The 24,124-nt window shown below is 34.5% G+C and overlaps 2 protein-coding genes across 2 annotated transcripts in view; one reads left to right on the plus strand and one right to left on the minus strand.

The window, feature by feature from the left end:
* The window catches only part of LOC135834690 (uncharacterized), a 64,593-nt gene that overhangs the window by 35,082 nt on the left and 5,387 nt on the right, over nucleotides 1-24,124 (plus strand). The gene's annotated exons all lie outside the window — the stretch shown is intronic.
* Nucleotides 15,828-20,054, minus strand: LOC135834689 (uncharacterized). Its single transcript, XM_065348637.1, has one exon. It carries the CDS (start codon nucleotides 19,706-19,708, stop codon nucleotides 15,896-15,898), a length of 3,813 nt encoding a protein of 1,270 aa, XP_065204709.1. The 5' UTR covers nucleotides 19,709-20,054; the 3' UTR covers nucleotides 15,828-15,895.

The raw sequence follows: 24,124 nt of genomic DNA on the forward strand, positions 1-24,124 counted from the left end.
CTGTCCACATCGGGAATCAATCTCAGGCAACCCCCTATTTTTCAGTGCAATATTGTACCACTGCGACCTGCACCTCCTTCAACCCCAATACCTACACCGAATTTCGCTCATACAATTCAACACGATCCTTTGACGAATACAATGCGTCCTCAAGACGAGGTGTATTGTGAGGTCACTGAACCCGAAACTCCACAGGAACCCATACCGTCTACTTCTTCATGGAACTCCCCTGGCACGAGCCAGCGAATCACACGATCTTCGAATCGCGTAATTATTCGCCCTAATAGAGCTAAAAAACCTCCCCCAAAAATGAAAAAAGGCACATCCGCCGAACGAGGATTGTATCATCGTCGGTATCGTCTTCGATTCGGTACAAACTCCAGTGAATTACTCCCTTTCTATCCGCTCAATTCTTACCCCCATTATTACACCGCGGCTGGCTATGAGCTCGCCGAGGAGTTATATGTCGTCGTATTTTTCGCACATAATATTCTTATACTCGGTGATGGACACGCAAATGGTATTGTACGATACCTGGGCATGTCTAGGCCATACGAATCGTTAATAAATAACGAAATATACAGGCAGGACCTTTTGGCCTCTGACTTGTTACGTTACTTGGAGACATTTGAGAAACTCCCGAGACAAATAATGATTGCCATAGGAACCTTCGATGCTCTCCGCTCTACTCCATACGGCGAATTCTTCAATAATATCCAAGTGCTTTGCCTTTTCTTACGAAGACGCCAAGTCGCTGAATTGATCATTATGCCATTAGTCCCACATTCAAATCTTCACAGCGACTCCGTAGCACTGATTAATCGCGCCCTATCGTATGATTGGGAACGAATTTTCGGCGGACGGATCACGCGAATTCCCCAAATTTTCGAAAATCTACACGAACGGACCGCCGGTTGGAACCAAAGCGGTCCATTCTACCCGCCCCCGATGTATCATCACACTGTGAGAGCCCTAAAAACCCGATTCATTCCCAACATTTTACGTAGGGACAACTTAACGCTATCACAGCCACCTCCGAACCGCAGCCCTGTGCCTCTCCCACAACACACAGTATCCACCACAGGTCTCGACTTAAGCGTGCCAAGAGTCGTTTTAACACCTGTACAAATAGTCCAGAATACACCCACTCTCCGACCCATTGCTCCTCGTCCTACCGTCATTACACCCGCTCCAGTTTCGCAGAATCTGTCAACCCTTTCCACCTCATCTTCCCACAGGATGATCAAATAGTACCCTCTTCATCCGATGACACTCAAAACGTTGGAAAATTAGGAAAATTGCGCCGTATAGAGCGGCGTAAACACCTCGCGGAGGTCGATACAGAAGTTCGTAACGTTAGGCGTCGCACTGATCGTATTATGAAAATCGTCGAAGAGGCGATTCAAACCGTCGAAAGAAAAAGTATGCCGATATTAACCGCTGAGGGCGAAGACCCCCAGCCGTCTACTTCTGCTTACAGGAACCAGGATCCTCCAGTACTACACCCAGAGTCATCCACACAGTCGTGGGCGGAGGAGGCCGATAACGAGGACAGCGATCATAACGACGACTCAACTGATAAAAATGAATGACAACCAAAACGTAAAAAAAGTGGACAAGTACACTGCGACGTCTCGTAATATCTAATTATAATCATTTCTTTATTTCCTAATTATAACTTAGACTTAATATAGCGTTAGAAAAATAATGACTTTACAGGGAACAAAAAATCAAAAATCAAAAGTAAGTATTTATAGAAAATCTCACTAATAAATTTCTCTCCCATAGAATCAAAGAAAACCAAAAACCAAATCGCAGCGCTGATAGACGCGACGACATTACAGCTACGATTCCGATCTTATGACCGACGTTACTATTCCAATATACAACCGATCGATGACATATTTTTTCACACTCATCACAACTCTTTACTACAATACTTAATCAACTCAAGTATTATTTTTCTGCATTTCTACAAAATTCAAAACTATATTCTTATGTACATGTAATAATATTGGCGATGCTATATCCTTATAGTTTACTATATGCTAGACAATTAGGTTATTTTTGCATTTTATTCATACTCTGCATTCCTATTGCAATATCCACTTGCATTTATGTTATAATTACTTTTTACTTTTATGCTATAATTTTTTGCATTTTTTCTACTCTCAAACATTTCACAACTATGTACATACCTTCGAGTAATTTTAAGCTAAATTTTGACACTGTGCCCAAAATTCTGACTTCTTTCTCAGTAGAATTTTCTCCAATACTTCGAATACAGGGTGATGAAAACTCTGCATTTTTTCAATTTTTTCAATTTTCGACTCATCTTACCATATTGAAATTTGGGATTCTAAAAATTTTTTTTTCTCAAAAATCGCAGTATGACCTAGGATTGTAATAGGTAGAATAAAAAATAGGTACATAAACATCGCAATAGAAAAACTATCGACCTTTTTATACTCGTCATACCTGCAAACCACTCAAAATAAAACTTCGATAATTTTATTTCTACAATCTATAGGCTAAATCACGCTCATTGACCAAGAACAGTCTCGCTGGCAGAATACGTACCTACAAATACGTATTTCTTCTAAATTGTTAGGAAAACCTTCTTGATCAAACCCTTACGACGTCGAATTTGGCTATCTATATAAAAAAAAAAAAAAAAAAAAAAAAAAACATAAAAGAGGACTCTTCTGAACTCTAAATTTTCTTATAGGGCCTCCACTAAAAATCGTTACCATTTTCGGAACCTGTCAATAATTGCTATTACAATAACGATGTACCCTTTGATTAATGGTCACTTGCTGGTGTCTATTTCGTATGCTTGGCTAGCATTTTCTACTATTTATTGAGTCAAATACTCACACCAACTCATATGTCTGTCACCTACGATTGGTTGAAAATACCATATCACTTAGTTCTGTCGTGAACTTTCAAACTTCACTCAGAAATGCGCCAATTCAGCTCGAGGGCTCAGCATTCAGCAAGTTGATTCACATCATATCGTGGTACGAAAATTGATAGCATTATTTTTTGAAACTCCCAGCCTTCGCATTCTCATCTCAAAAAATTTGTCTCCTCTTATTATCCTGCAGATCAACGCAGTAAAGTACGAAGGGGCAGGGTGAGTGCATCCTCCCTTATTTAGGAAGGGAGGGGGGAGGGGGGTTACAGGTCATATTCTCTCTATTTTTACTCATGATCTGTGCTTCACCCCGTGACCTGCCGGATTGGGGTCAACCCCCGGAGGGGCATATGATATGAGGGAATATGCCCTGATCGCCTTAGCGATAATTAAATTAATCCCTTCGTACATTTAATCGTAATATTCTTCGTTAGCGTAGGCGTATAAGATTTACTTATACCAGAGGTATGGCAACGTGAGAACTACGCATATAGGGGAAAGTATTTATACATCCTAGGGGAAATGATTTATTGTGTCTGGTGGCTCGTAGATCGAGGGAAACTCGAGGGTACGAGCATCGGATCTCCAGCCACGAACATCACTTGGAATAAGCTACTCGCGATGGCTGGTTCTTGGTCACAAATAGACGTATAGGCAATGATGGTCTAAAAAACCATCATCCCTCTTAACTGTTTTCGCCCACTACCACTGTGGATAATTTGTATAAAAATGTGAATTAATTAAATACGTTCATTCAAATAATTTAAATTACCCATTTTACGGATATTTCTCCGAATCGGATCCATTCGGGAAATATGTAATTACATAACCCAATTCTGTCGCCGATCTTAGTATGAGTGGATCACAGGAGAGGCAGAAAATAAGCACAGTGTCGTAAGTTGTGAAATAGACTTATTAGTTAAATAATAATATTATGAGGGACGTAACACACCTAGTCTAAATTAAATAATACGTAGTTTGCATCGCCAAGTAATCTTAATTAAGCTTAAACTTAATTATGTTACGAGTCAATATTTTATGCGAGATGTCAAGTAGATGTTGAGTCCACTATCAAACATAAAATAATGCTGATTATGTTACATTGCCCTATGAATCCTAAAGTGTATTTTGTTGTACTAAAATATTAATAAATTGCTTTTAAGAATATTTCTGCGATCTTGAGTACTTTATTGGTAGTGTAGTATGATTTTTGTGTATATGGTAGAATGGTTTTACATAAGGTCTTTTCTCTACGAGCTATCCTGGTACGAGTAATTATTCACTCTCTAGGGAATAATTCTTGACTTCACCCCTTAACCAAAGCTAATAATTCCAATTCCCTAAGTCAGTAATTCCTATTCTCACTATATCAAATTTCAAGTGAGTAGTGAGATATAACCGAGCTCTAGACCCCCACATTTTCAAAGGAGCAAAAGGAGCAATCCTTTTCCTATGGCTCCTTTGAAAAGGTGGTCCCAAGCTCGGTTATACGCTTACCAGGTTTTAAAAATTTAATTCTAAACGTTGCGCCGAAGTCTCCCCACTCCCCTCTCTCCCTCAACCATACATTAGCCCAAATTGAAGCTTACTTTACCCCTTTAATTAATTAAAATATTCGTTTTATCCCTACTTTTTTTCAGGATGGGAATATTTGCTCTCTTTCCCCCCATCCCCTCTGACAACCAAACACAAATCCAAATATACAAGGTACATATTAAATGGAAAAAGAAATTATGAAATTATAATATATACTTGTTTACATACTTAAATTGTACAATGTTCTAGAATATACATACATAGGTACAATAAAAAAAAAATTTACAAAAATAGTTTACGATACACGCTGTTATTTAAAAAATTGCGGCTGTATGTATATCTCAGGTGTTTTATGATTCCTAATCTGGGCCTTTTTTTAAAGGCGAGTACACAGCTGTTGTGATTCTGAAAAAAATAAATATATTAGAATCACGTATTCAAGTTTAATGTATTTAGGTGGAAAGTAAAAATGATAAGATTTTATGACATACCAACTCCAAAATTCGCATCCCACATCCTCTAGAGCGGTCAGCCACCACAGGAATGAAACTCGCCATATCCAAACCAAACGCATTGCAATCACAGTAGCATTTTCTGTGTAACCCCCAAAGGGATAACTTATACACAAAATCTTTTGCCTGAAAAAAATCACATTCGATGAAAATTGGCAAAATTAAGGGACACCTAATAACAATAAATTATTATTTTGCTTACAATTATCCTTTCCTTCTTTTTCGGTGTTGATGGGCAAGGCCTATAGGTAATCCTCTCCACAATTGTTCTTCGTTTTGGGGGGGTTGGTCCTCGGATTGGCAGTGATAAGTATCGTATGTTATCCTATACAAAAAAAAAAAAGTGTTAGGTACTCATACTACCTACTAAAAGAACATTATAAAATTAACAAATATTGAAATATTTACCTCATCGTAGATTTCGCTCCTCTCTTCTGTGCTGAGGTCTATCAGCACTGCATGTAACCCCAAGACAAACTCAACATATTCGTCATCATCATCCAAGTTGTTGAATATCTTCAAAAAGAGAAAACAAGAAAATTAATTATTTTAGGTAATATTATTTGGAGCAAATTCGCATTTTTTAAAATGATTTTATGTTGTCCAAAAAATTTGAAAATTGCATATTTTTTGCACAATTCAATGTACAAAAATTTTTCCAAGTGTCAAGTTCAAAAATACATTTTTCAAATTTAGCAAATTCAAGTATTTTTTTATAATTCTGTGGTGCAGAATAAGTTTTAAAATCGTGTATTTCATGTTTGAAAATTTTTTAAACATTAAAGTTGCACAAAAAACAAAGCCATTTTTCCGATTCTACGCATTTTTTCAAGTAAACTACTTTCCTCTATTTTAATTTTTAATGTTTCAAGTTCAATTGTGACGAATTCATGGTTTTAATAATTTAATTCTACCTCAAAATTGAAACATCACATATTTTAAATTTATTTTCATGAGTAATATTGGTATCATTTCCAAAAAAAAATTCAATCACCTACTGAGGATATGTTTTTTATATTAAAATCGTCTATTTTTCATTTATGTTCATGTAAGAAAAATTTTCAAATACGTACACATCAAGCATTTTTCATTTTTACACAAATTCTCATAGTTTTGATAATTTTAAGTTGCCGAAAAATGTTGAAAGCGTGTTTTTTCCCTTCGTTTTCGTGTCAAAAAACTTTTTAAAGCGCAGAAACATGCATTTTATAAATTTTACTCGAATTCACGTATGCATTTTTAATAATTTCTAAGCTGCACAAAACTTTAAAATCATATATTTTTCAGTTTTTTTTTTTATTTGTAAAAATATTTTAAAACGCAAAGTGTGTGATGCAGGCGTTATCCACCAAGTAATTGTAGCTCAGAACTGAGCTCACCCATAGTCAAATTTAATTTTTCGTATTTAGAAAAAATTACTCATATGTGCTTGAAACTTCAAAAATTAAAATATGGGAAAGTAGCTTACTTGAAAAATGTGTAGTGACCTATAAATTTATAAAACGTTGAAAAACCCTCGAAAAAATGCTCCAAATTGATAGATTTTGTTCCATTTTTTATGTTCTTGTATCATTTTGCAAAAAATGGTAAACTGTATCAAATTGGAAAATTCAAAAAATTGAAAGAATTGGAAAAAATGACCTTTTTTGTTCAACTTTGGTGTTTAATGAATTTTCAAACAAGAAATACGCGATTTTAAAACTTTTTCTGCATCACAGAATTATAAAAAATACTTGAATTTGCTAAAATTTTGAAAAACGTATTTTTGCACTTTAAAAAGATTTTTTGACATAAAAAAGAAGGGAAAAACGCGCTTTCAACATAATTTGCCACAAATTGAAGAAAGCCCATAAAAAAAACGAAAAAAATAAGCGATCACATATTTAATAAAAATGAAAAAAAATGAAAATGTACTTACGATTTTATTATCTTCCATGTTTCCTATTCTCCAGATATTTGAACGAAATAAAATGTTTAAAAAAAATCCGAGAAAATTAAAAAAATCTGAGAAATTGAAAAAATCCCAGATATTTGTAAAAAAAAGATATTAAAAAACGTGATAAGTATTTATTAAAATGAAGAGAACGGAAGGATCGACCTTTAAAACACACTTCACTAAAGCATACTAATTCTGTTTTAGTGAACCGATTGTTTCAATGGTACAAAATTGAAAAAATTCGTTGAAAATGTGGTGGTAAAAGGTTGTAGGGGGATGAAAAGAAGTCTTTATTTTTCAATAAACTTCTTACCTCAGTTTACCTGGCCACCCAATTTGGAGTGTTAAGCAATAAAATAGATATGTTTATGACCTGAGTATTGACAGGTCAGTTCATTAGGAAAGAATACCTACCCTATTTTGCTATCAAGGTAATTTTATTAATCAACTGCCGATTGCAATGTTCCTTGAGAATGGGATCTGCTGTGTATTAGGGACAATTCGCCTACGTACGAGTATAAATAAACACACGTTTTTTAATTTTTGAAAAAAATCTATTTCAAGTTTATTTTACAATGTGTACATACAATTTTATGTCTAATTTACAAAATCTGTTTTACAATTCCATCAAATGAGTTATAGGAAAATATATGGTCATAAATTATAATACAAAATGCTTCAGTATCAGTAGCTACATTATTCTTACATCTAAATTCAAAACGTATATTTATAGGCCCAGTTAATGCAGAATTCAAATTCTCTTCTTGATGAGAGCAATTGAACACAATCATAGGTATGGAGCTGATGAATTCATCCATTCCATAACGAGTGTTTATGATTGGTAAATTATAATAGGCTGAGTGAAATTGGGCAAACATGTGATATAAAATTGAAGTCTGTTTCTTATCAAAATCTATCAAGGGTATTTCACAAGGATAGGATCGATCATTCAACTCTAATCTATAGGACTCCAATGCCAGATTGTCAAATTTACTCATTCGTTTTGAGTAATCATTTTTCCTTTTAGTTTGGAAAAATACTATTACGTATCTAGGCTTTAAAAGTGAATTACTCACACGGACACACCAATTATGATGTGTTGTCTGCGGCAAAGAAGGGCAATTATATACCTGCCAAGATCTAAAACTCAACAATATGTTTTTATTACCTTTTATTGTGTTTAAAAACTTCAATTTTAGCGCATCTGACGGATAAATTACTGGCATTTTCCAGCTCACTTCATTAAGGGTTATTGAAGGTGTAGGGGCCACAGTGCCATCAGCATTGGCAGCAGGGGCGACACCCCCCAAATAAAATACATTTGCATCATTTCTAGCTCTTGTAATTATTAGCTCCTGTGTAGCATTTACCACAACTTGCTTACAATCTTCAAATATTCCAAGTAGGCAGTCCATAGGCATGTATAATTCAAAGTCACCAGTTGTATCATTGTAGCATGATTTATATGACTCAGAAAATGAAAAACCGAGGGATTCATAATAATTTTTCGAACTTTCAGCACATGTGAGGTAGTTTTTCACAGAACTGACCAGTCCGACATTTAGGTTTCTGTCTAGTACTTGATTATTCAACTCGTATGAAATTGTATTAAATAGGTACATGAGACCATTAAAATCGAATTTGTAATTTGTACCTTTAGCATCGGATACTTTTCCAGAAATGTATAGGTATGAGCGACAGGGGAGGGTGAAAATTTCCTTATTTAATATAGGAATTCGTATTTCATCATTGTATGTAAGACTGGTAGGCGAATATGGACGAAATGTATTCCAAGTGAAGTACTTGATGCTATCATCATACTCAACTGACTCTGATAAATGCAAATTTTCACTACTGATCATTTTAACTGATTAAACTAGAACTTTGAATCCAAGTTTTTTCAAAAATTTCTTATTACTTGCTGTTATCTTCTGATTGATCCGTTTTCTATCCTTTTTGAATGGGCAGTGCAAATTTATACCAATTTCACCACCTTTTATACGTTTTCTCAGGGGATTTGAGTAATTTGAGTGATTATTATAGGTAATCATGAGTAATTTATCAAATTCTTTCAACCAATAGAAGTATAATGGTCACATAATTATTTCCAAAATTAATCAAATTTCCATCCTCATCCTCCAAATGCAATACAATATCACTTAAAGTATGAATACCTTTTGAAATGGAAACATAAATAGGATGAACTGGCTGCTCAACAATTAACGTGCGTCGAGGTGCAGACACAGTGAACGAATGTAAAATATGTGACAATTTATCATTTTTATATGAATTTGTGACACAGTTGGCACTTATATTTATGTTATAGTGCTCGGAAGATTTTTGAACTTGAACTTTATAGGGTGCTTTATAGGTATACATGCCTAGGGTGCGAAGTGTATTTACAGCATCGAAATCTTGATAATATTCTGGGAATCCTAATAGGGTCAAGATACTATCTTTCCAACCAAACTCCAGCGGATATTTTGACAAAATTGTACATTTATGAGATTTTTCATTGAATTGAAATTTTATGGTGTTTGACTCAGGAAAGTGGTCAGTTATCTGCTTTACTATGTTATCATAAGTATAACTTTCACATTCAACCTTGAAGGCATTTTTATTGGGTACAATGCCGTCGTCATAGTGGAAGAAAAAATTATTATCCTTCTCCAAAATTATGTCATTAAATACTGTAAAAGAAATCAATGCAATCTCATACTTTGCATATGGCTTAAGATGTATTGGGGGGTGGATTGAGTTGATAAGTGTGGACCCCTTCCCACAGATATGAAGTCTGAATGAGCTCATTTTAAAATGATGAAATTTTTTTAATGGAACCCCTTATATACTAATTTTTGAGCCTTTGATTGTGCAATGCGGGTGGTATTGCTTAGCTAAAAACTTAAGAACAAAATGACCGCAATTCACACTATTTATACCCTGATTTCCCATACAATTGTAATAAATCTGACAACCTTTTAAATATTGCATCAGTTCTGGTAATAATGGTATTCTACCAAAGCTATCAAACACAATCACTTCATTTTTTTGTTTACTCATCGCCTGCCAGTGTGTCCCCCCTCCATAGGAAGTATCCAAGTTTAAAATCAGACTTTCATTTTTAAGAGGCCTCTTAGGAAGTTCATCAGGACAGAATATACCACGAAAATGAGGAATTTTCAGTTTCTTAACATAATACATCATCTGATAGTCATATAGTGGTTTTTTACTTGAAGGTAATTTTACTAAAATTCGCTTTTTTCTCTTCCTAGTGTTTTTCATTATTCAAAAAATAATCCCAAACCTTGTTTGTGCTTATCAACGTAGAGTCCACTTCCTATGTGAGTCCGATTCTGGAATTCTTTTCTGAGTTCGTTGACTTTTTTTGCAGTTGCAATTACACTTGCAATACGACCAACAATCCTACCTGCCCGTGAAAGCGCACCCAAGATAGGTATTATTGCTAAAGCTCCACCACGTCTAGGTAAAGGGATAACTCTGGCTGGTTGCTTTCTAACACGAACTCTTCTAATTGAGGCGAGTGATTCTTTAACAGCTTTACGAAAATCTGTTTTTGATTTTCCTTTTATAGCGTGTCTGGCTTTCTTCACAACTTGGCTGAAAGTGAGCCCTCCTCCTCGAGTACGTTTTCTTTTTCGCATTTTTCTTCCGCGGCGAGTTTTCCTGGGCTGCCTTTTACCCCTAAAACCTGATCCAGTTGTAACTTTTGCCAACATTGCTGCTGAGATAGAGTGAGCTGCTAGTTTTTCACCTAAGCTGGAGTCTTTTGCTTGACCTCTTGACAGAGCTGCTTTGAGTAATTCCTTATCTGCTTGATTTCTCAAATCTACAGTTTTATTCTGAGAGTATGCAATGTCGTGAATTTTACAAGCTTCGTCCATTCGATTAATACCTTTATCACCTCTGGCAAGTCGTTGTTGTAATCTGGTTCCTGGTCCGCAGAAATTATATCCTGGTATGTGAGCTTCGAAAGGTAGATGATCAATTAACCAATTAAGAACACCTTTACCACGTTTCACTTTTTTTGAACAATATCTAATCACCATTGCCGAACTTGAAATGATGAATTTTTAAGAGTAGTACACCTATTTATACTTTTTTATATATTTTTTGTTTCAAAGGGGGTGGGGGCATTGCTTCGAGTTTTCTATAAATACTCTTAAGATAGGTGGAGACATGTTATTTGTGAGACAAGTGCGAGTGTAAAAGTATAAGTGATGAAAATTCTAGAGCAGGGTGTAAAATTACCAGTACATCATTGTATGCTTGAGGGGGGTGATGAACGCTCAGTACATGGGTACCTTTTTCCCAACACAATTAGGGGTCTTCTAGTAGGACCATCTGGTTGTGGGAAAACCAATTTGATGATTACTTTGCTGATACACAAGAATGGGCTCAAATATGAAAATGTTTACATTGTGAGTAAAAGTCTATTTCAAGACAAATATGAAAAATTGAAAAAAATTTTCAGTTTGCTACCAGAAATTGGATACTACACGTTTGACACCCCTGAAAAAATCTGCGAACCTCAAGATTGCAAACCAAATTCTATCATCATTTTTGACGATGTAAGCTCATCAAATGAGGCAAATCCAAAACTACGCTCATATTTTTCAATGGGTCGTCATAAAAATTTATCTGTATTTCTATTGGTTCAGAGCTATTGTCGAATCAGTAAGCATCTAATTCGAGATAACGCCAACTTTATTATACTTTTTAAACAAGATACTCTGAATACACGCCATGTATATGATGATCACTTGAGTGCTGACCTAGATTTCAAAAAATTTCAAAAAATTTGCGCCCTATGTTGGAAAGAACAGTATGGTTTTTTAGTGATTGACACACAATCTCCTATAAATAGAGGTCGTTTACGTTGTTCCCTATATCATTTCATATCCTTAAGCAATGAAAGCAAGACGTGAGAAAGGAAAGCTCAGGGCTAGAAGGGTCACAGCACCCCCCTATTTCAATAGGGAAATTGCTGAAAAAAAAGAACTGGTCAACATTTCTGATGAAATTAGGGAGAAATTTGAGCTACTTCAAGACACAAAAATTAACAAGCAACGAAAAATTATGGAGAACTTGGCACCTATAGTACAACCACTACAAGATTTGAAAAATAGTTTTAAAAAACAGCGAGATGTAGAAACCCAAACCAGCAGTGAACAAAATTTGATCAAAATAAAAACAGAAACCCACCCAGATAATCAAATGAATAAAACCACAGATGAAAAAATCAATGACTCCAAGGAGGGTCCTAGGTTACTCAGACAACGACATAAGCCCACCATTTCCTATAAAATTTCCAGAAAAAAAACTGACAAGATCGGTTCGCTCATATCACCTAGTGATGACCCCATATATGGTATAAAATTTGATAAAAAGCTTGGCTCATTTACTATAGGTAACACACCTGTATACATAAACCAATCTAAAATTCAAATTCAAGATCAGTTTTTCAAAAAAACACCAGGGTTAATGCAATTATTAACGACTTCTCAAAAGTCTTACAATAATGTACTCCCTGAAGATCTAAGTACATATAAACAGATACTAACACTTACAAAACCTCATTTAAGAAGTGATGGTCGCCTCAAGTGGCAGAGGGGGGATAAATTTCAATTTATTAAAAGTTTATTCTCAACTCCAAAATCCGGAGGTTGCATATCCGACCCCAGAAAGGCTCTAATCACCCCTTCAAATAAAAAATATCAGCTGGTTTATTATAATGATTTCAACGAGTTAATCAATCGAATGAAGGTACTTGTTGGCGAGCAAAACGCTGGAAATCACTCAGAAGACTTGAAAAGAGAGCTACATTCCATTATTGAAGAATTGATTGAAGCTGGTATTATTGCATACAGAGTATGACTTCGGCAAAACGTGAGGTGGCACTTGAATTACACAAGCCAGCAAGAAGAAACTACTTGAGAAGAAGGGTTGAGATAAAAGGTCTCTATGACTTGTTTGCTGCTGACTTGGTTGACATGATAGCTTATGCGGCAGATAATGAGCAATTTAAATATATTTTGACAGTTATAAATTGCTTTTCAAAATATGCTTGGTGTATACCCCTGAAACTGAAATCTGGTCAGGAGGTGGCTGCTGCATTGAATTCAATTTTTTCTACTCTCCCAAAACCCCCAAAATACTTACATACCGATCAGGGTACCGAATTTTACAACTCTGACTGTGAAAAAATTTACAAAAAATATAAAATTCACCACTACTCAACTTATAGCATAGTTAAGGCAGGGATAATTGAAAGGTTCAATCAAAGTCTTCGCCATTTAATGTTTCGCGAGTTCAGTGTGAGGGGGTCATATGAATACCTCAAAATTTTACCCAAGCTTTTAGAAATTTACAATAATAGGTACCATAGGACCATAGAATGCACTCCATCACAGGTTAATGAACGCAATCAGGCTACAATATTGAAAAATATCATCAAAAATACAGGACCTGTTAAGCAGCCTACTTTAAAGCCAAAATTCAAGGTTGGAGCTAAAGTAAGAATTTCATATCAAAAAGTCCTATTTGTTCCGGGGTATTTGCCAAGGTGGTCAACTGAGATATTTACAGTAGTAAAAGTTCAAACAAATACTCGTCCAATTACTTACATACTGAAAGATTTGAAGGGTGCTGAAATTAAGGGTACTTTTTATGCCGAAGAGTTGCAAGAAACGAAACATCCGAATGTATACTTGATTGAAAAAATTCTTCAAACTCGAGGTAATCAATTGCTTGTTAAATGGTTAGGATTTGACGAATCAGAAAACAGCTGGATCCCAAAATCTGACATTTTACCAAATAATTAGTAAATTTTTCAAAAAAAAAATGTTGGGCGGATTGGTACTTCTGTCAATTCTTCTTCTACCTAGTTATAGGTACTACAGCTACCTGAACCATGCAGGTGCGAGTTAGTTGCGCACTGTGTTTTTTCTCCCTTCCAATAGTATACTTTATAAACTCGTCAGTAGGTACTACAGCTACCTGAACCATGCAGATGCGAGTTGGTTGCGCACTCTGTTTTTTCACCCTTCTAATAGTATACTTTATAAACTCGTCAGTTGTACACTCAGTTCTCCGAAGTATACTATCGTTTAATGATGTGAGTTGTGTTCGTTTCGCTTATTGTCGGTAGTGTGTGTTTCATTTATGCCAGCTCTCAGTTGCTTTGTGAATATTTTATAGTTGTGCACTGTGCTTGATCATTTTTTTACAAGATGAACCTACTACTAAATTCCGATGTTTCCTTTATAGAAAATTCTTTGATCGTTAAAATGGGACTGAACATTGATGATGATTTCCATCCAACAGTCGTCATAGCCGATGATGAGGGGTTTAAAAATAAAACATTTTTCAAGCTAAAATCTTATGATTGGTTTAAATTTATCAATATTCCATTTTTTGAAAATATTGAGCCTAAATATCCATTTGTGCAAAAAAATCAAGTTGAAAAACCTCCTACCAATGAAAAATCAACTGTGGAGCTTACAACTCAATCACTGCCAACCCAAGATATAGTTGAAGAGCCTAATAATACAGACCAGAGAACTGAATACCTTGGCATCTATAAACTTATCTGTGATAAAATTTCACTTCGTGTTGTTGATTTAAGGAGCTCTCAAACTATCATTGTAATCAACGAAGCACAATTTGAGGAGTTGAGTGAAATATTGCGTGACTTAATTTCATTCAGATTTGATCACCTGCAGCGTTATCAGATTTATTCCATCTGTATTTTCTCAGAGTTGGTAAATTACTACATTCCACACCCTGGGATAAAAAAGCAGCCAGTTGAAGCGATTGAAGATGAAGATTTGCCAAATTTAACCTACATTTCAAAAAATGCGTTCGATAGACTTGACAACTCGGTTTGCAGAATCATCCAACAGGAGATGAGAATTCTTGCTCAAAATCGCATATATAAACTGGCAGATAGAGTGAAATACAAGTATTTCTGTGACTGGCATCGTACAAATCACATATACTTCCCACAAGCTGAATGACTTCAAGCTCATTGCTTTCAATTTTGTGTGGCATTGTTATTATTTATTGCCAGATTCATATGCATGTAAAAAAGGACAATTTTACCATGGCGAGGCAGTCAGCTGCATTTTTTGTAGACTTCTCATTTTACCGTGACTGGCGCAACTCAATCATCATTAAGGAAATTGCTGCACGCGACTTGAAGGGTCAGTATGGATTTCATCACGTATACCTACCACCCTACACCTTTGATGTCTTACCTGCCTCGAATCGCTTCTCTGCCAAGTGGCAAGTTGAACACCTGCAAATGATCGAATGGGACAGTGGTTACATGGAGTACAACGAACTAGCAAACATCCTTGATGAACTTGGCCAACACGCTCATAATGGAAAAATATTTGTGAAGGGTGATGAAAAAGCAAGATACCTGAAAAATAAACTAAATAGGTATAATGTGACAGTAATTGAGATGGGTGAAGAAATGAAAACACCTTCATTAAGAGAGCTACGAAAAAAATATCCTGCCATTGTAAATACGAGCAGATGCGACTTTAATCATAGTTGCTGTGTATTAGTGCACATGAATTTAATGTTTCAGTGGTATATTGAAAATTTTGCATCAGATTTTATGTAAATAAATATTTTTTACTGGAAAACGTGTTTTTCTCTTTTAAAACTATGATTAGAAATGAAACTATTTTTTTCTTGAAAAGGTTTATTAAATCATAAAATTCAATACAAGTACAGGTAGGACAAAAGTCAGTTTGCAAGTTGGCAAAAATTGAAAAATGGAATTTTCACATTTTGAAAAGTTCTAGTTTTTTGTTAAAAAATCAAAAACCAACAATCCTAGAAACAATGACTCTAGGAATAGAAAACTGACGAATTCGTGATTTTTCGAGGATACAAGCTGACTTTTACCCACCTAGGTGCATAAATAAAATAGAACAGGTAAGTACTTAAGTAAACTGTACAATCTTATTGAAATTCACTTATTTTATAATGACCCCAAGGAAGGGTTTCAATGCCATTGGGTAATAAAAATCTCTTATCATCTGAAAAGCTTAGGGCTTTTTTATTTAATAATTGTGTATAAATTATATGCTTATCACTACGAAAACTATACATTGGCTTAAAAATAGAAGTTCTATTTTCTAAACATTTTTTATAATCTTCCATTGTCATATCTTTTTCAACGACACATTTTTTAATACCTTTACATTTCTTTGTGATTCTATCCTCTACATTGAAACAGTATGACTTTGATTTCAAACCAATAAATTCAGCCATGATCCTACCTTGACACTCATCTTTGAATTTTCCAACAACCTTTTTATTAACAATTGGAAAATTATAGATATTTTCTTCTGGGTAGTCACTGGTGTCGAAATAAGTAGGTATGAAGGGTAAAATATCTTTATAAAAATCATCCGTTTTGATATCATATAAGAGGGAGTCAGTATCAGTATAACAAAGCTCAACTCTCTCTTCATACAGGGGCTTGATTACAGAGTAATGAAAATCGTACATAAGTAGTTTTGAAGAGTCCAAAACAGTGAAACCTATGTAAATTGGCTTGTCATACATTATTTTTATTTTGCTCAATTCTACAGCTACCAAGTTCTCATTAAAAATAGTGCAACTATTGAATTGCGGTAAATTTATGTAGTACTGGGCCCCCCTTTTATTACTTTTAGATTTGAAATGAGTCACCAGTCTAACATCAATCCGTTTTTCCACCGATTCCATTGTTTTTCCAAAAACCGAATTATTCATTAATTTCCAAAAATCTTTTTCAAAATCCGATTTTGACTGAGCTCTTTTAGCAGTGTTTAGGTCTATGTAGGGTTTTAACCAACGAGATTGTTTAAATTTCAAGATTCGATGTATTTTGATCAATTTCAGGCCTTGTGAGAGACATTGTTTCAAGTTAATATAATGAATGATGTAATTTTTCTTATCAAAAACATTGGCAATCAATTTAGGCTGTTTTAATTTTGAACCAGGAGGAATCATAGATTCTGGACAGAATGGAAAATCTTTATGATCATCGTGTAAATGTTTTGGGTACTCCAAGTCTACCTCTAAGATATACCCTATTTCAGCATCATCTCCAATTTCAAACACATTAAAATTGCACACATCCTCAACCCACTCGAATTTACTATGAGCGAGATAGCTACTCAAACTGTGGCCATATAAGTTGTTACAATCCAAATAAACTAAATGATGAGTTGGTTTGGAGGGGTCAAATTTTTTCATATAAGTGTTATTGGCTGTGGCTTGACGTTTTGTACATTGAGAAAGGCCACCTCTGATTCCTTTTTGAATAAAATGTACCATATCTATATCTGTGAATAAATCCAATGTAATTTTAGTATATTTCAGCATCGCATCCCAACTTAGCCCTGGAGAAGTATAGTACTGAGCCGGATCCAGTTTATAAGTATCTAGACATAAATCCCTAAAATTTTCAAACACGTCAGTCAACAGTAGAACATCAGTTTTTAGATATAAATCTGAGTAGTCACCTAAATTTTTGCAATCAAACTTGCTCCAAATGTTCTCTGCTCGCTTATATTCCTCATTTGCTATGCCAGATTTTGTCAATTTTGAATAAAATTGATCTTGTGAAGGTAAATGCTCTAATTTGAGTTTTTCTTCACAATCTGTAAATTCATAAGGAAACACACCTTTCATACGCATCAAATTAAATTCTTCCTCATCCTGAAAATGACATTTCAAAGTTTTTAGTTGGCTCGGAAGTAAATTTTTCACAAGTTTGTCCAAACTGGCAGCTAAAAACCTACAAGAGTCCAAAAAACGGAGTTTGATGTGATCTTTTTTAAATATCCCTTGAGAATCGATGCAATCTACACCTATGTATTTCGTAAATGAAATGTATTTTTCTTTAGTGCTGGCTATTAATTCGACCCTACTTTTATCATATCCTATTTCAGGTATTATAAAATGAGCGTCATAATTAGTCAAATTATGCATGATCACAGGCACAAAATCAGGGCGATGTAAATTTAGGTTGCAAATTTGGTGAGCACTACCTCGATATAACCCTGTGAAATGATCGTGATCTCGTACAATGATATCATCAACCTTATATTCTGTCTCACAAATGTAACACACAGTAGCACTTACAAATTGGTTTTCTTGTTCAGGTGTTAACGGTTTCATCGGTACAGTCACGGACAGGTACAAGTTAGCTCGTTTTGCTTCGTCTCGCAGGTACATCCAGAACTGCTTTACACAGTCAACCCCCCTATACAGGTGATATTTATCTAATTTTGAATCAAACGAGCACTTGGTATAGCAGGCAAAACTGAAAGGTTCGTGTAGTGAAACATTTTCTGTATGAGATGTAGTCGGATCATTTGAACAAGAAGAGAATGGTTTTAAATAGGCTTCGAAATCTGCATAAATCACAAAAGGGACACGCAGCATTTTGTGTTCATTTTTAAATTTTATTTTTGCCGAATCACCCTTAGGTAAAAAAGTAACAATATGATTACAATCGTTTTCCTCGTGTCGTTTTAATCTTTGGGAGGATTGAAAATTTATTAAACAACCATTGCATAAGTATTTTTTATGCTGATTTGAGTTTAATTGAGAAGAAACAAGTCTACCAAGATTTCTTATCCAGCAGTAGTGACCATTACCCAAATCATTTTGAATGTATAATAAATTTATGTGAATTCGTTCTGGACTGACATTTTTTGAAAAAAATAATGGTCCTATAATTTTTTCCCCATCAATACCAAAAACATTGACACTGATTGGATTATTTTTTTCAAATTTTTTTATGTCTCTGAGTTTAACTGGGAATTCAATACCTTCGAAATTTAAGACTTCTTTATAATTTGGATAAGAACTCATTCTGGTACATTTTTTGTAATGAGGTGCCGGATGTAATGCTGAAATTAATGCCCAAGCAAAACAGGCTTGATCGTTATTCTTAATGTTCACAACAGCCCTTTTAAGAAGTACCCATTTAGGTAACTGTAGATATGAGCTGCCTTTAAGAGGGTTATACTTATTTAAATTCACTTCTAAAAAAAGAATTTTGTCTAATGACCAACCAGATCCTTTGCCCTGAAATTCCTCGCTCTTAGTTTTTATTGTATTTTTAAATTCTTCGTACGATTCATTCAAATCACCACTTTCTGCGCAATATATTACGTTCTTGGTATTGAAAGATTTTATGTCGATCATATCTATGGGTTTATTATAGGTCGCAAATAATTCAACATTATACTTGAAATTTCTATGTTGTAAAGCCATTTCTGTAATAATTAAGTTGACTTCTGTGTATACATTATTTAAAAATTCTGGGATATCATGAAATACTTCATTTGGTGTAATTCGATAGCTTCTTATCCGACTCTTGAATGCTGATTTGACCTCTTCAACCTTAGAATTTATGGTTTTCCAGCAGCAGTTATTTTTGTGTTCCAAACTCCGAAGATGTCCGCCAAACATTGATAATTCAATGTCTTTATCACATTCGTTGCAGTGCTTTATGCTGTAAGGCTTGAATTTCTTGGGTGGTTGATGAGTTTCAATTTGACGAGCTGGTGCTGGCCTCTTTGACCTCTTCCTCTGCGAGACACAATTTAATTGATCAACGTGTGTTTTATAATTATCTTTCCTAGTGAACTCATGCTGACAGTGGTTGCACTTGAAAGTTTCCCTTCGATTTCTATGCTTTGCATAAATATGACGTTCTAAATTGAATCTCCTATTAAAAGATTGATTACATTCATCACACTCGAATGCCATTGAAACAAAATGAAAAAACTGCTCAAAAATTGAAAAACCTCGAGAGAATACAATTCTATGTAAAAGTTCATATACGTAACACTTAGCACAAACTTAAAAAAGTTCACAGGAGCATAGCAAGAGAATGCAAAACATGAATGAAAGCAGCCCACTTCAAAGTTTCGTTTTATAGTTTTTTCACAATATCCGCCCTTTTACACGCCCCCAAACTAAGGTAAGATTCCCACCACCAGAGATCACCACCATCACTCCGCCTTTACTTGACCAATTAATTCAAAATTTATAACCTAAAAATTCCGTTTTTCAACGGATTTTCAAAGACTTTGACAAAAATGTTAAGTAAATATCCGAGTCATTTTATTTGTTTTGCTTATGAACTGTAAATTCTCCTTTAAACAGATTTCAAACCATTTTTTTTCTGAAAAATGTATACCTAACAGTACTAAAAAATATTTGAAAACACGTATTTTTCAACATATTTTCAGAGACTTGAAAAAAAATATTGAAATTTGTTTTTTCAACAGATATTGGAGATTTTTTTAGTAAAAATTCATGACGTGAAAAAATGATGAATTGTTTACTTTGATTTTATTTTAAACTGATTTTTTGCCATTTTTATTTCAATGCATGATGCAAAAAATGAGAAACAAGTGCATTAAAATTCAGGTTTCAATGGATTTTTAATGGCTTTTAATGGGAAAGCTTCACTGATGCTCCTCAACTGTCATAGTCCGAGGAAAGTTTTAGGATAAGAGTGGGTAATTTCAACTCTGCAAATTGGACAATTTTTCAGATTTTCATTACAATTTTTGCACACATAGTAATGTCCGCAAGGTTCATAAATGAAGAATTTTTCATCATCCATGCAAATACAGCATGTTGTCATACCTTCATCTTCAAAAATTTGACCAGGTTGTTGAACTAGAATATGTATTTTGCTCCTCTTCGTGATTGAATAATGACCACCTCGAAAATGAATGTAATGGGGGTCCACATCATAAGTACAGTTTTCTTTTCTCATGTCCCTCGGAAAAGCACAGAAGAAATTTCTATTATAATTATCATCATCTATGACTATTCTTAGTTTATTTTTTACCTTAACACATCTCAATAGAACCATGGCGAATAATTTATGTTGTGAGGTGTAGGTAAGTCACTTGAAATTGATTTTTACACAGATTTTCATTATTTTTTTGATGGAAATTTATGACGTGAAAAATGCTAACTGAGTTACTCTCTGCTTTCACAAAATGACCAGATTTCACTAAAATGCTCATTTTATATTTTCTACATGCCCCCCCCAAATTAGATTCATTAATTTTGAATCCCTAGTGAACGAATTAAAATAATATATAAAGGAATGAACTGAAATGAAAATGTGAATCATGGCTCGTTTACTGTTTTGCATTGTTGTGTGTTGCGTGTGTATATTGAGTGTAAGTTGTTCTCTGCTAACTCTTTTTGTGAATTTTAACACAAGCAATGGAAACGAGGTTGAAATTGCTTGTAAAACTTGGCATAATGTGACATTGTTGACCTGGTATGGGCCAGGAGGTACAGCTGCTAGTCTTATGAATAACAAGGACATTGAAGCACATGATACTAAATGGGAAAACAACAGAATTGCTACTTTACAAATTAAAAATATTCATGATGGAACGAAGGGGCGATATACCTGTGGAGGGTACTCACCTGATGGTAAACTAGTTGAAGAACATATGCATATCCATGTGGTTCAGTATGACGATTACATAGGTAGGAAAGTATTTTATACCAACATAGGAAAGAACACAACTGCTCTACTACCCTGTTTTGCCGAATCAGTAACTGCATCAAAATATATTTGGTTTTTTAATAATAATTTGGTTCATTTTGAGAATGATAGAGTGAAAATAAGGGGGAATAAATTGGAAATCAATGACGTCATTGAAAAAGACATAGGAATTTATGAATGTCATGCTTATGAGCGTATGGATCAGCATATCTGGAAAAAAATTGTACCCATCAAACTTGAGCAAATTATACCAGTCAGAATATTGAAAGATAGGTATGAAGAGTTTAGACTACCTTTCAATAAAACTGTGTGGCTCGAATGCGATACCATAGCTGTACCTCCACCTAATATTACCTGGTTTAAAAATACTTACCCTTTGTGGAATGGTAAACAAGGTGTTATTATTTAATCTCCAAACAAAAATTCAAGCATGTTGGAGATCAATCTAGATAAAGATGCCGCCTATGGAAAATATACCTGCAAGGCCGAACAATACTCTAATAAAGACGAAGTAGTTTTTAATTTGAAGAAATACGAGGGTTTTGTTGCCGGAAATATTAGCTGGGATAATATCGCCTCATCTAAACCAGCTACAACGACCTTTCAACCCCCTGCTACACACCCAACCAAGACTACAGTAGCATATGTACCAATAAATGAAAACATCACGTCAGTTGAACAAGCTCCGATAACTCTACCTACCCCTGCTACTCACCCAAACAGAAGTGTTCTCGCGAATGTACCTATGAATGAAAATATCTTACTGTCTGCTAAACAAACTCCAACGATCTTCCAACCCCCTGCTACCCTCACAACTAATACCATATCTGTACCTACATCAATGAATGAAAGTGAAACCACTACTATACCTCCGAGGTCAGAAACTGTTTCAATCCCTACTGTGAACCAGACAACAAATACTCTCGCACCTAATACATTTCCGAGTACATCTGAACCAATGCTTGAATCAAATAAATGTTTGGAAAAATCTTCAAATTCATCAAATTCACAAATTCGTGGTGAAACATTAATTTTAGTTTTCATACTTTTATATGTGACTCTCATTATTTTAGTTTTTATGTTGCTATGTTTTGAAATAGCTGATGTAGCTAGAATCTATGTACTGTAGACAGAACAAAAACCACCTACTAAGAGCAGAAGTATCCTTCAGTCAAGGTGAAGTGTGTGTGTGTTTTTTTTTTTTTTTTTTTTTTTTTTTTTTTTTAAATAACAAACTCGTACATATAATGTTTAAAAGGTTTATTGAATGTGCTGAAAATTCATTTAACATACTTAGAAAGTTGATAAGGTGTAAAGTTTACATTGTAGTGACCTTAAATATAAATTTTTCTAAAACTATAGTTATTTACAAATTATTCCCTCTTACATCCACATGACAGCTCAAAAGTGCTCTTAATTACCTTATCATGAATGAAAAAATGTACCAAAGGATGGAATGCATACCTCTCACACCAATACATCAAGTTATCTAAATAATCGGGAGTATATCTGACAATGTCGTAAACTTCAATTTCTAATTTTGGGTATTCTATGTTATTCACTTTTCCACCCGAATTTAAAATTGTGTAAGCTATCGTAGCTTGATAGCTTTTTTCTATTTCATTTTTTGGTCTATATACATCCAAAATTTGCCAATAATCAAGCGCAAAACCAGCAAATGCTGCAACAACACATTTTTTTGTTTGACTATAGGTACATTTTTTGTTAATTGGGGGGTATCCAAAAATTTGCCAGACACACTGACTTATCAGAAATCGATTATTGTACATCCTATGAAAAACTACACATCCTGCGGCACAATATACTGTATCACAAGCGAAATCCCGCCCTAGAAGCTCTACATTGAAGTATAGTGACTTTTTACTCAACTTATTCAAAATTACTGTTGAGTAGTAGTCACAGCTCCCCCCTGCGAGAACACTTCCTGTTGCCAAGATCAGGCTTTCTAAATCATCCAGCAAAAAATCGCAATATATCAATGGTGGATCAATTTTCTCCCCCCTTTTTTCTAGATCGTTGTAATTTTTAATATAAACCTTGCTATAGAAATTTGCAATCAACATTTTATAAAAATATGAAAGCTCATACTGTTTTTTTGTAGTCGCATAACGAACTGCAGTCCATAAATTTACAATGCTGACACCCCCCTCCTCACCCACTTGCTCTATTCCCTCATGCTTTGCTATGTATTCATTCAAAACAGATTCCGGAACGTCTCCAACTTCAAACCACCTCCCCCTTCCCCATTCTGAGATAACTACTTGTGCAAAAAAACATACTTTACAATTAAACTCTGGAAAAATGTTGAAAATCTCATCCAAGTTTGCAGGGTTATCTTGATATTCTGTTTTGCACAGTTTTTCATGCACTATTGTGGGCTTACTTTTAGTATAAATTGACCAAATGTGTTCACTTATGAACCATACTGGAGGCTTGAATGTACAATTAAATTTATATACATCTTTAGGGTCATTGAGAAAAAAATCATTTAAAAAGAATGGAAGTTTTTTCAACGTTTCTACAACATTTACATCGTTTAAAACATTTATACACCCATTATTGTCCAAAATGTTGACTAAATTGGAAATTATTAGTCGTATATTATTAAATACCAAAGGCAC

Source organism: Planococcus citri, chromosome 2 (assembly GCF_950023065.1).
Source record: "Planococcus citri chromosome 2, ihPlaCitr1.1, whole genome shotgun sequence".
NCBI classification, from domain to species: Eukaryota; Metazoa; Arthropoda; class Insecta; order Hemiptera; family Pseudococcidae; genus Planococcus; species Planococcus citri.

Bases quoted from the DNA above. Each gene is read 5' to 3' on its own strand.
- LOC135834689 (XM_065348637.1), bottom strand. From the start codon at position 19,708: ATGGCATTCGAGTGTGATGAATGTAATCAATCTTTTAATAGGAGATTC.